At 40.4% G+C, this 14,507-nt stretch overlaps 1 protein-coding gene across 6 annotated transcripts in view; it reads left to right on the forward strand.

Moving 5' to 3' along the window:
* LOC310947614 (RNA-binding protein Musashi homolog 2-like) overlaps positions 1-14,507 on the forward strand; it is a gene marked incomplete at both ends in the record, with an annotated part of 337,457 nt that overhangs the window by 259,913 nt on the left and 63,037 nt on the right. For all 6 annotated transcript variants that reach the window (XM_083914481.1, XM_083914482.1, XM_083914483.1 and 3 more), the window contains one exon: positions 2,084-2,166. In XM_083914481.1, coding sequence (XP_083770607.1) covers positions 2,084-2,166 — 83 coding nt within the window. The remainder of the gene's footprint in view (positions 1-2,083; positions 2,167-14,507) is intronic.

Genomic DNA, 14,507 nt, shown 5'->3' on the forward strand with positions numbered 1-14,507 from the left:
GTGGAGCACCGGACTCCAAATGTATAAAATCTGACTTAAACAGTTCATAATTGGAGGAACTTCTCCAGGACGTGAACGCCAAAACAGCTGTAATGTTCGGAAGAAATAGTAGTAGATATGAATCAGTGGTGATTGCTCTAAGACTGCAAGGTAAACTCAGCTTCCCCTTAAATGTCACCAAAAAAAAAAGGAAGTGGTGAAATATGTGCTGCTGTGTGTACATTTCATTGACTAAATACGCACTAGAAAGCCTTCATCTTTTGTTCAGAATCAGCTCCTTCTCATTCATCCCCACAGCACTTTACACAGTCAGACGCTCAGTTTCTACTGACTTCAATGGGGAAGCGTAGAGCGGGTTGTTCCACTGCAGCCAAACTAGACACTCATTGGATAAATGCTGGGCTTTGTCCTGCCTATCGGACGCTCAGCATCTCTGGGGGTCTATGGGACAGTGGGCTGGCCCGGACGCTCGGCTACTGCATGATGATTGGATCCTTTTTTGATTGACGGCTAAATTAGCTAAATAAGCAATCTTGAAAAATAAACAACCAGCGGAGCATTTTCCAAGTTTTTCATTCGGTTGTTCTAAACTGATCCGGACACTTTACCGATCCCCAGAGACGTTGTCTTTGTTAAAAACGAGTAGCGTTGTGTTTGGCGACTCTGTTCTGTCACTCTGCAGTTTCTTTCCCCAACGAGCAGCGATCACACTTCACAGTAGCCTGGCGCCTCAGGTTTCATGTGTATCTGTTTTAGCTCATCTGGTAAAGCATACGCTTCTTGCGGAATAAATGCTTTTCTGCGTCTTCTGCCAAGATTGAAATCAAGATCCTAGTGCGTTTAGTGCCAAAATGTCCACATTCCAGCAAGAACGGGCTTTCTTTCTTTCGAAGCAGCACTCAGAGTTAAGAAGTGGAGGGAAGGCGGCAAAAAATATAGTCGCTCTCATTAGGCTTTTTCCAGAGCCTTTCACTAAACAATTTAACTGTCAAACTCTTACCATGAAAAAATATTATTTAATTCCACAAACATCATATGTATTATCCAGGACAGATAATGACTGGGACCAGATAAGAATTGTTCCATTTCAATAGACACCAATGTAAATTTTTCAGGAGCTCATAAGGTCTACTGGATACCATATTACAGGGGCTGACTTACCAGCCGTATGCCCTCACTCTCTTAATGTCCTTGCAAATAACAACAAAAAAAAACCACAGCTCCAAATTCTCAATGCCACCAGCAGTTGATTTGTGCATTTTTACGATTGGTTAACTTGGCATTGTTTTGTACATGGGGCATGTTATTTTCCCAGATTTGGGCAGTCTAGAGGACAGTTTTATTACACAAAATCAGTTGCTCAGCATTATAAATTGTACATATAATTTGCTAACCCCGACCCATTAAGTTACTCCCTAAAGTCAACCTGGTTCTGACAAGAATAGAGGCACACACAGTACACACATTCTGTACAGTCAGGAAAATAAAGATGATGAACTTCCAACCTTTGTGTGTGTTTGCACTGTGTTCAACCATCAATTTGTCAGCTGTATATTCTGTATTTCTGTTGATTCCCTGTGTAATATGTGAAGTATTCTATTACCCTGTATTACTGATCTTCCCATTTACCCTGTCTGAGTGTTGGTTTGAAAGCTTCCTCTAAAACTGTGTGATAGAATATTCTGGTATTCGTTCAAGTCTAAACTGGTTAGATTCTCTACTGAGTTACCAATAAAGCAGACACATTATATCCAGCAGTCTTAAATCTGTATTGGCCTCTATGGCTGTTTTATGTTGCTTTTCCTTCACTTTAAACCCACATTGTGTTGTACAGTTGTGAAATGTGTATCATTTTGATCGCTACAGGGCTTTTGTTGCACCTGGACTATAAAACTAAGTGAGCCTGAAGAAAGCGATGTGTGAGGTGGACGGCTCCATTTCCACCTCGTAATCGATAGAAATGAGTGTTCTGAGCTGTAGCAGATCATGCTTTTGTGGAATTATGACCAAGTGTCCATTCCTCCCCCTCTTTTCTTTTTCTCCCCTTACCTTTATTCTCTCTACCCATCTGTCTCCCCTGCAGGTTTTGGCTTTGTAACATTTGAAATTGAGGATGTGGTGGAGAAAGTCTGCGAGATCCATTTTCATGAAATCAATAATAAAATGGTGAGTGGCTCAAATTGCATTTTTAGAATGTCAGACATAGATCTCGTAGCAGTGAAAGTGATGGTGGAAACTAATGCTGGACCAGCCAGGATGGAAAATGGTACACACACACACACACACACACACACACACACACACACACACACACACACACACACACACACACACACACACACACACACACACACACACACACACACACACACACACACACACACACACACACACACACACACACACACACACACACACACACACACACACACACACACACACACACACACACACACACACACACACACACACACACACACACACACACACACACACACACAGTGAGATACTGAGGAATGAGAGAAGTGGAGGTCAGCTGTCTGTTCTGTGCAACCGATCACTAACCATGAAATTGTGTGTATGATCCAGGAGCACGCAAAAGGGCAGAACAACCTGGCCCTTCCTCTGCCCCCATGTTCAATTTCCACACCAGGATGCTCTGTGAATTAGACAGGAATGACTGGTCATGACTGAGCTTCAGCTTAAATACTCATAGTATTAGCCAGTGTTTTGTTAGTTTGATTGTTTGCTTTTAAAGTCCATGTAAAGCTTTGACAAAAGTGGGATCTGAGTTTTATGAACTACAGAAAAAAATGTTATTAACCACCCAGCCAAATTTGAATAAATACAAATATCACCAAGTATGAAAAAATATGCTCTCAAAATCATAGAAACTAAGCAGTACTGTGTTCTGAAACACTGGGGGCGTGTCCACTGGAGGAGCTGAAACCGCACCCAATCACAGGAGAGGTATCGCCTCTCTCAACTGTCAGTCCTGATGTGAAAAGTGGCTGCTTCATCCAGCTGCAGGAAGAGAAAATGACACTTGTTAGTTTTAGGCTAACTATAGTCCTCTAAGTAACACTAAAACATTTTGACAGGAAGTATCAGCACACATGTCGTTTTATAAGCATGTGACGTGGATCTTATCTTAGCATGCCGCTGCAATTGCTATGCTAATTTTCATTAGTGCTTTAATAGTAATTGGACTTGTTAAATGTTAAACGGACTTGTACTTATATAGTGCCGTTCTTGTCTTCTGGCTACTTAAGGCAAAGATTTGCTACTCATTTTAATGGCAAAATAGAGAGTATTTGTCTCAAATCTCACCTGATCCTTGAATCCTACCTGCTCAAACCACTAATCTCTGCACTTAGGGAATTAATCTCTCAAATAAAATACTCTACCTGTGTTTTAGACTGCATCCCAACTAGGTTTAGAAGAGGTATTTCCAGCTGCTGGTCCTTTTATTTTATTTACTATTAACAGTTTCTCTCATCTGGCATCTTTGAACATGCTATTATTCAACCGTTACTGCAAAATCCTTGTAGAGGTTTCTAACGACTTATTTTTAACAGCTGACAGAGGTCCTACTGCTTTAAAATTCGAGTGTTGTATTCGACACAATAGATCACTCTGTTCTCCTGCACTATCTAGAAACCTGGGCCGGTTTAAAGGGAACTGCATTAAACGTGTTATGGTCCTGCCCCTAGAATAGAACTTTAACTGTTCAGTTCCACTGTTTTTCATTTTATCTTACGGGTTCTTCAGTTATCCATTTCATGGCCCAATGTTGTTTTCCATATACATGCTTCCTCTCAGCCACATCATCGAGAACCATAGTGTCTCCCATCACTTCAATGCAGATGACACACCATTATATGTCCATTCCCAGGCCAATAACTCCAGCATCTTAGATATCCTCCTTACGTGTCTCAATGACAAAAGCTGGACGTTACAAAACTTCTTTAAGTCCCAGTCGGCAACATTTGTTTGATCATATTCACTGAAACCACATGTTACAATATCACAGGCACACCTCCAGCTAAGCATACGCTAAATGAGGTTAGCAGTTGCTATCTATGAGTAAGTTAGCCAGCCTACTGGCCTGGGAATGCCTCAGGATCCCCCAGTTAGAGCTGGTTAATGTGGCCCGGGAAAGGGAAGTTTGGGGTCCCCTGCTTAAGCTGCTGCCTCCGCAACCCGACCCCGGATAAGCGGTTGAAGATGAGATGAGATGAGATGTCAGTTTTTGTAAAACTAGGTCCTCCTGAGGACCCATGAAAACAAACATGTCGACATGTGGAGGTCGTAATAATGTACCTCTAAAGAAAGACATCATCTTTTAAATTTCTTGTGTCACTTGAAATTGACTACACTGCCCACACAGTTTCTCATGGTACTGCTCCATATCACCCAAATCTGTAAGCCTTTAGGAAAAGTGCACCAATATGGATGAAATGAATGTAGAGTATAGACAGAAGGAATGTACAAGTATGTGACATTCTCCAGTTTTGTCATATTTAGAATTTTCTCATTTAAAAAAAAAACTGTGAATTTAATTCTAAATGAATGTTATGTTTAACATTATCATGGCTTGCCAATGTACTGAAAGTTTTTGTTGTCATATTTTGTCAAGGCATGTAAACTACAGAAACTTCAGTTATATCTGACCCTACAGCATCACTTTCTGAAGAGGCTAATATTTTCTCATCTTGTATCTTTGTGACTATCACGTTTCCTCATACAGCTCCCACTGAACCTATAGACCGCTTTCTACACATCATCTTACCTCTCCTTAATTTTAGGAAGATTCTATGCAAGCTCTTTTTCCCACGGTCTTATTATTGTCACTGAGTCAGCATGTAATACAAACAACCTAGACAAGAGGAAGAATCCCTTCACCTGATAGCTATTGATTTTCACATGATGGCACATCACATGCTTTTATTGTTTGGGGGCTCAACAATGCTGACCATGATATCTTTATTGAAGTCGGTATCTCCCCGTAGAGACCCTGTTACTGACCTGGTTTCAATTGGGCTACAGGGGAGTTAGATGCATTGTTAACATGAATGGGGTAGGTGGCAGGCAAGAGGAGGGGGTAACAGAACCATACAGCTAAAAGAAGGAGAAATGCAGCCTACAATCCCAGCCCAAGTTCAAACTAAAGAAGTGGCAGTATTTTTTATTAATTGGCTTTTGTTTACTGTCAGTGTAGACTAATATAAAGTCCTATTTCCCAAGTGCCTTGTAAAAATTCCAAGTGAACTAGCCTACAGCGGAAAAAAAGATGCATTTGGTTCCCAAGCTGAATTCAAACCACTGATATTGCAGTCACAGTGCATTTGTTACAGCACTCCGCATCAGGACCACGACCCTCACTCACTCATTTATTTTTCTAAATGAATGGACACTAAACATTTAATCAGGTTATTCACTCTCATTGACTTCAATGCAGTACTTAACTATCATTATTCTACCAAGAAAAATAGTAGACCAACAGTAAACAGTAGACAAATGAAGTTGAATGGTCAAAGTGAGAGAAAGATGGAGAATGATAATACCATGACCTTATGGTTCATAGTCGGTGCCTTTACTTCGACACTACCAGAGACTAATATATAAATATATATACTTTGGTTCCACGGTTCGGTAATTTGCAAAATGATTAAAAATCAATGTAGAAAAACCGTGATAAAATCGTGATCGTGATTTTAATGTAAAAAAATATCATGATATGCACCCCCATATTTTTCTGTAGGCCTATTGTTTAACTTCAGCATAACAATAATGAATGTCATTAGAATATTTTTATACTAGTATATTAAGGCTTTAGTGTAGAGCTGAGAGGAGCAAAGTGGGTGGAGATTTTATTTTTCTGTTGGATTTACATATTTTTAAATTACAGATTAACCAATCATATTTTTCCTGAGGCACCCACTGGACAGGACGTCTGTAACACATGCACACATGTAGTAACATTTATGTCATATACTGTAGTAGCCTATGAGTGTAACTGTATAAGGTTGATCAGTGAAGTGTATGAATGTGCAATTCAACCTTATACAGTTACACAGACTGGAGATGAGAGACTGGAGATTAACAGAGATAAACAGAGACAGCTGACTCATCTGAACCTCCACACTCATCTCCTGCATTACAGCTAATGGATGGGTGGATGGATACTAACAATAATAATATAAAATTGATAATAATAATATTAATGCAATGTGGTTATTGGTCATATCTCCCGCGCGCATCTTTACACTACCTCACTCCCACCTCCTCTTCTTGCAGTTCTCATCATAAGTTCTGCGTTATTGACTGTGTAATTAGTGTGGCTGCTTAGGCATACAGTATGTTGGTGTTAGTTTGCTGTCTTTTGTAGTATTAAAGTTAAAATTTTAAAATGAATGTGGAACAACATTTAGCATGACTTCATGTGAAATAAATTCTTCAAAAAATAGAGTCAACTGGTGTGATGAATCAGATCTCTTTAATACATGTTGACATGGAGAGGACGTATGACCCGTTCTGTGAAAGCCCTTCAGAGTTCAGTCATTTTCACAATATTACGCAGGTGAAAATATGCAGTTTTGTCGTTAGTTTTATATGAGAATCAAAGGACATATCCGGATCAAAAATAACACCCAGATTACTTACTGTGGTGCTGGAGGACAACACAACATTATCCAGAGTAACAATATCTTTAGATATTAAGTTTTGGAGGCCTTCAGGCCAAGTACAAGAACTTCAATTGCAGGTCATCCAGGTTTTTATTTCCTTAATGCACATTTGAAGATTAGCTAACTGATCGGTTTCTTCTGGATTGATCGATAATTTATCTGGGTTTAAACCAAAGACATAATGAAGCATTGCAGTTCCATCTTTGCTGCCTTGTTACCTAGATGACATACCTAGTTCAATTCAATTCAATTCAATTTTATTTATAGTGCCAAATCATAACAAACGTTATCTCAGGACACTTTACAGAGTAGGTATAGACCACACTCTATGACTTATTTAAGATTAACATAGACCCAACAATTCCCCCGTAGAGTACTATGGCAACGAAAACCTTCCCTATAACAGGCGGGAACTTCGGACAGACCCAGCTCTGTGGAGGACGGCCATCTGTCTGCTCCGGTTGGGGAGGAAGAAAGGGAGAGAGAAAGATAGAGAGACAAAGACAGACAAAAGACAGAGAGACAGACATACTTCCAGAGATGCAAGCAACCAAAGAGTAACAGTAACTATAACAATATCTATAGTAATGTGAATATGACTCATATGTTATGGCAGTTATTACAGCAGAATAGTAGGAACAAGCACATCTAAGGTGATAGAATATGAAAATGATAGTAATTATGACAAACGTGATCAGTGATGAGTAGTGGCAATAGCAGCTACGATACAGCTAGACATACCACTGATGGTGTTTTTATGGCTACAAATTTTATAATTTATAAGACTAGTGACAGTATATATGACTAATAGTTATGGAAGTAGCAGAAAGCGTCATGCAGGACCACGGCAGCAGGCACCACCACAATCAGCAGAGAACTGCGAGACGACAAAGCACAAACAACTCCGGGAAAGAAGTTGAATTAGTAACATGCATTGATGAGACATGAATGACACAGACAGAGAGGAGAGAAGGTCAGAGTATTAGGAAAAGTATTATCCCCCCGCAGACTAGACTTACAGCAGCATCATTAAGCAGAAAAAAATCAGCTTTAAAAACAACAACATAGCTAAGGGCTCGTAAGCCCTAGCTGTAAGCTTTATCAAAAAGGAAAGTTTTAAGTTTACTCTTAAATATAGGGACAATGTCTGCCTCCCGAATAACACTTGGGAGTTGGTTCCACAAGAGAGGAGCTTGGTAGCTGAAGGCTCTGCCTCCAATTCTATTTTTGGAGACTCTAGGAACGACAAGTAGCCCTGCATTCTCAGAGCGCAGCGATCTAGTCGGGTAATACGGTACTATGAGCTCTTTAAGATACGACGGAGCCTGACCAATAAGAGCTTTATAGGTAAGGAGAAGGATTTTAAATTCTATTCTGGATTTTACGGGTAGCCAGTGCAAAGAAGCTAATACAGGAGAAATATGTTCTCTTCGATTTGTTTTAGTTAGTACACGGGCTGCAGCATTTTGGACCAACTGGAGACACTTATCAGCAGCCTGATAATAAGTAGCTGCAGTAGTCTAGCCTAGAAGTAACAAATGCATGGACTAGTTTTTCTGCATCTTTCTGAGACACAATGTTCCTAATTTTTGCAATATTACGCAGGTGGAAATATGCAATCCTTGTTGTTAATTTTATGTGAGAATCGATGGACATATCCTGGTCAAAAATAACACCCAGATTCCTTACTGTGGTGCTGGAGGACACACAACATCATCCAGAGTAACAATATCTTTAGCTATTGAGTTTCGGAGGCCTTTGGAGCCAAGTACAATAACTTCATTTCTTTCTGAGTTTAACATCAGAAAATTGCAGGTCATCCAGCTTTTTATTTCTTTAATGCACCTTTGAAGTTTATCTAAGTGATCAGTTTCTTCTGGTTTGATGGACAAATATAATTGTGTATCATCAGCATAACGAAAATTTATGGAGTGCTTACTTATAATATTTCCTAAGGCAAGCATATATAAGGTGAATAGAATCGGTCCAAGGACAGAACCCTGTGGGACTCCGTGACTGACTTTAGTGTGCATAGAGGATTTGTCGTTAACATGTACAAACTGAGATCTATCTGATAAATAAGACTTCAACCAGCTCAGTGCGGTTCCTTTAATACCAATTGGATGCTCCAGTCTCTGTAGCAGGATGCGATGGTCAATAGTGTCGAATGCAGCACTAAGATCTAGTAGAACAAGTACAGAGTCCTTTGTCTGAAGCTATTAGAAGGTCGTTAGTAATTTTTACCAGTGCTGTCTCAGTGCTTTGATTCGCTCTAAATCCTGACTGGAAGTCCTCAATAACTCATTATGTAAAAAGTCACACAGCTGATTGGCGACTAATTTCTCAAGGATCTTAGAGAGAAAAGGAGGGCTAGATATAGGTCTATAGTTGGCTAGTTCCTCAGGATCAAGACTGGGCTTTTAAAGAAGAGGTTTAATTACAGCTATTTTAAAAGACTGTGGTACATAACCTGCTGATAAAGACATGTTAATCATATCTAACAACAAGCAGAGGGAACTGGCTGCATCAGCAAACAACATGATCCACGGGAAGCCTGTTGAAGCAGTTGAGGAGTACAGGTACCTTGGCACCATCTTCGACAGCCTGCTGAAATTCTCCTCCAACACAGAGGAGATTCTCAGGAAATGTCAGCAGCGGAAATACCTCCTTAGGAAGCTCAATTCCTTTGGAGTCAGCAAGAACATCCTCCTGACCTTTTACTACTCCTTCATCAAGAGCATCATCACGTTCTCCATCACATGCTGGTTCTACTCCACCAGCCTCCAGAACAGAAACCGCCTACAGAGCATAACCACGGTCTGCTCTAAGATCATCGGACTTCCTGTTAGAACTCTGTCCACCATCCATGAGCAGCAGACACTCAGGTTAGCTGGTCGGATCATGCAGGACCCCTCTCATGCTCTCTTCTCAGCGTTTGAGTGGCTCCCCTCAGGACGCCGCCTTCGCTGTCCCTGCTGCAGGACACAGAGGAGAAGAGCAACCTTCATCCCCAGGGCTGTCCAGCTCCTCAACTCCTGACCCCTCTGACCATCCCCCTCCCCACTCTTGACACCCTCCCCTGGACACTCCACCCCCCCACCCCCTTCCCTGGACACCATCACATCCCCCCCCCCCCCCACTCCAGACACCGTCCCTGGACACCTCACCCCCCTCTCCACCCCGGACATCCCCCCCATCACCCATCCTCCTCCCCTCTCCAGACACCCTCCCTGGACACGATCACCCCCCTTCCCACCCTGACACCTTCCCTGGACACCTCACCCCCTGGACACCACCATCCCCCCCTGGACACCCCCTGGACACTTACCGGACACGTGAACTGTGAACTACTATGTTACTCCGGTCTGTTGCACTACTCCACTTACTTATTTATTCTGTTTTTATGTTCCCACCGAATTATTCTATTACTATGTTCTTACTGGTCTACTTGATTCTGTTAGTTATGTTAATTTATGGTATTAATGCACTACTCAACTTTATTCTGTCTATCAGGTCTTATATTGTATCCATCATAGCACTATGGTCACTTTATTTTTCAGTATTCATCTGGTTACACAGAGCTAGCATATACTTAGACTGCTGTTTTCCTGCCATGCACCACTATCACTTTATTATTTATTATCTGCACATAGCTTATAGTTATATATTATATTTATACTCTATTACTGCACTATAGTTCTGTTTATACCTGTTTCAACAGTCTACTGCATGTTTACATTGTTTACATCATATACACCCTTTCACATGTCTGCTTACATCTGATACACGCATGTCTTTCTACATCTCACGCCGATGATGTCCTCCGTATCTAACCTGTACTAACACACTAACATCCTGACACTTATTCTTCTCTTACACTTTATTCTTGTTGTTAGGTAAAATGTTTTGTATAGTTGCACTGTCGTTATTTGCTGCTCTGTGTGCCCTGAATTGCCCCCGGGGGACAAATAAAGTTTTTTGAATTGAATTGAATTAATACAGGAGTGCTAACTAAAGGTATCACTTCTTTAAGTAACCTAGTTGGAATAGAGTCTAGGAGTCAAGTAGAGGGCTTTGATGTGTAAATTGTAGAGGTTAATTTGTTAAGGTCAACTGTAAAAAAGCAGTCCAATATATCAGGTCATACAGTTGTTTCTAAGGTTCCTGGGTTTGAAGAAAAATGGGTGCCAAGCGAGTTGATTTTGTCTCTAATAGTTATAATTTTGTCATTACAGTAGGTGTTCGGTTCTTTGATGATTCTCCCCACCGAACGGGGCGTCAGAAGAGGACACGTTGTTATAACTCTTTGTGGTTTTTTATTTCTTTTGTTTGATTTTCCATACAGTTGTTGATCCACAAATTACAGGTTATAAACCTGTAGAATAGAAAAACTAGTTTGTAAAAGCTACATAATATATAAATTCTGAATATTATAAATATACATTCATAAATTACATTATAGTTTTTTAGTGTTATAATAATATAGCATTATATAGATAATATAATATAGTATAGTATAATTAGTGTTTAAACCGAATATGCAGCAATTCCAGGCCTAAGAAACATTGCAGTGTATTAAAACATACATTAAGCATTGTACTGCCACACAAACATTGCACACACAAGCCACACGCTCTCAATATGTTGGCTTTAAATGGAAACGGTGAGTAGTTTTAAATAGCAGCGCTAAGAATAGCAGACCATTTCCTATGTAAGAGTGATCAACTACATTACCCAGCCTGCACCGCAAACAGGAAGTGCACTCGTGACTATGGAGAAGCTACAACTTTAAACATTTACCGCGATATAGCCTCGGACACAATCAAGCAGTTAAACATTTAAGCATCAGACGGTAACCAATGTTCCATCGGCGTGACCACCACGTTATCAAGCATACAACCGCATATATACACACACACAACACACAACGGTAGTACAGCGCAACATAAACAGACAAGCAAACTTAAACCGCGGCTCGCTCAATGGACCAAAACAGCAGCTTACCGGTGGCGCATCTCTCCCGACGAGACAACATGCAAACTAGTTCTTGCTCCCGTTTATATGCCGTGCTCATTCACCATTTCGTTTGGACTCATTGGGATGTATTAGTGCACGCTATAACTGGCCCGCGCTTCAATCAAGGTAAATGACACTCCCACTATCATTTCACCTGTGTTTTGTTGTGACGTGCCCACCTGTGACTTTGGAAACGTATCCCCGTAACGTAGTGCGCTTAACAGTAGGTCATGAAGTCGTTACTACTGAGGGTTATCAATCTAGGATTGTTCTTGTTCTCCTCTATTAAAGATGAGATATAGGCTGCTCTGGCATTACGGAGGGCCTTCCTACATGTTTTTAGACTTTCATGCCAAACTAAGCTAGATTCCTCCAATATAGTAGAACGCCACTTACTTTCCAATTTCCGCGATATTTGTTTTAGTTCACAGGTTTGAAAATTATACCACGGAGCTAACTTCCTGTGTTTCATTAGCTTCTTTTTTAACGGAGCATTAGAGTCAAGTGTTGTTTGTAGTGAGCCTGCAACACTGTTTACAAGGTGATCAATTTCAGAGAGACAAACGTTAGTACAGGAATCTTGAATATTAGGATAAGGCATTAAATTAAATGCAGATGGACTTGATTCCTTAAATCTAGTTACAGCATTATTGGATAAACATCTAGTGTAGAAACTTTTGCCCAGAGGTGAGTAGTCCTGTAATATAAATTCAAAAGTAATTAAATAATGGTCTGATAAAATAGGATTCTGTGAAAAGACTATAAGTCATTGATTTCCACACCATAAGCCAAAACAAGGTCTAGGGTGTGATTAAAACAGTGAGTAGGTTTATGTACACTCTGACTAAAACCAATTTAATCTAATAGAGAGATAAACGCAGTACTAAGGCTATTATTATCAACATCCACGTGAATATTAAAATCTCCTACAATGATTACTTTATGAGATTTAAGGACTAAATTTGACAGAAACTCTGAGAATTCAGATAGAAATCAGAGTACGTACCAGGAGCACGGTACACTATAACAAGTATAATTGGCTGCACAGTTTTCCAGGTTGAATGTGAAAGATAAAGAATAAGACTTTCAAATGAATTATAATGAAGTTTAGATTTAGGGTTTATTAAATTGCTGCAACGCCTCCTCCTCGACCACTGCCTCGAGGAATATGAGTATTAATATGTCTGGGAGGAGTAGATTAATTTAGGCTAACATAACATAACATAGTTGTTTGTTGCTTTGCATAGCCGTAACCAAACATTCTCAAACTTGTAAAACTAATGTTAACCAAAAGTCAGGATGTCGGCATGAGTGACAGTAACCCTTCCTCATCCTAGCTCATCACATATTGATGCTTTGTAAGGAATACAAAGGTATTACATAGGACCTCAAAATTCAAACCACAGAATATCGTTGATATTCAAATTACACACTGTCTACCTAAGTTTCACATGAGAAATTATTCAAAACACTGGACTCACTTAAGTAGATGGAGTCCCCCTGTCAATCACCCGTTTCCTGCATCAGGATGGATCCTATCTAACCTGACTCCACCAGATGGATTGATTCGCGTAATTCTTATTGTCTCAGCATATCCATCTGGAAACTCTCGGTTGGAGATCTTTTGGAAAGGGGCAAAAATACTGGTTGCTGATTGGATAAACCATCTGCCCATCACCACCTATGTTGATGATATACAGGCCAAATCAACTAATCAGATCAATAAAGCGTATGACGTACTAATAGCATCGAGGCAAAGTAAACAACATGTGGGTAAAGGATATTTTCCGTTTGTGTAACGGGACTTTATGGATAAAAGGCACAATTTCAGGTGCAAGGTCCAACTCCAGAAAAAAGAGTTAGTAAGCGGCTTGCTCGATATCTGCGCTCATCTCATCCGTGGAAGCCCCCGTTGTTTACACTGAACAGTTGCTTCTCGTTGCGTCACATTTTGAGCCACCTCAAAACCAAAGCTGATTGGTTCGGTCGCTTGGGCAAACTTCTCCAAATTTTCTCTGCCTCAGGTTACCAGACTGATCTGAGAGTAAAATACAGCAGAGCTCAGAGATCAGGATGGTCTCACAAGGTTAGATCTTATCCTCTGTTTTTGGATTGGAACTTTCCCTGCAAGCAGTTAACCTTCAGTCAAGACTCAGGCAGTGATTAGTGGAGTGTCTATCTCGTTCTTTTTGCCAAAAATTAGAAGAAATTCTGAATAATTCCCAATGTACTGGGTAGCTTTGTGCGTCAAACTGTGATTCTCCACTTTGGTTGCTATTTTAAACACACGGAACATGTGATTAAAGGTATAATATGTAACAGTTTTGTATTAACAGCAATATTTATATTACCGACACATAGTGTATTGGTTCTTTTGTTGCCTGCCACTGGCTTTGTGCCACATAGCAGATTTTGCCTTGGAGGAAACGAACACCAGCTCCGAGACAGAGCTTTTTAGTGTGCCAGCGTCTGGGAACGTTCGTTTTAACCAAGGGGGGTGGGGGTGGAACTAGAATAATTTCCGAAGTTGTGGCCTGTGCCTGGCTGTATCTGAGCTGCTACCCATGGCTAAATTAAGCTCTCTGGCTTGTCTCCAGAGCTGCTGTCTAGCTGGCTTCATGTGCAGTCTATGGGAGAAACCTTACAATAAAACCCTATCCCTGGAAAAAAAAAACTTGAGTCACTGAATGTTGTGATATTGTAATCATAGCTGGCCAATGTAAGCTTGTTTGCTAATGCAGATGAGATGCTAGATAGTGTAGCAAAACACTCTTGAGTGGACAACATCAAACTATTTCATCC

The sequence above is a fragment of the Echiichthys vipera genome, assembly GCF_963691815.1.
Source record: "Echiichthys vipera genome assembly, chromosome: 5".
Taxonomy (NCBI): Eukaryota; Metazoa; Chordata; class Actinopteri; order Perciformes; family Trachinidae; genus Echiichthys; species Echiichthys vipera.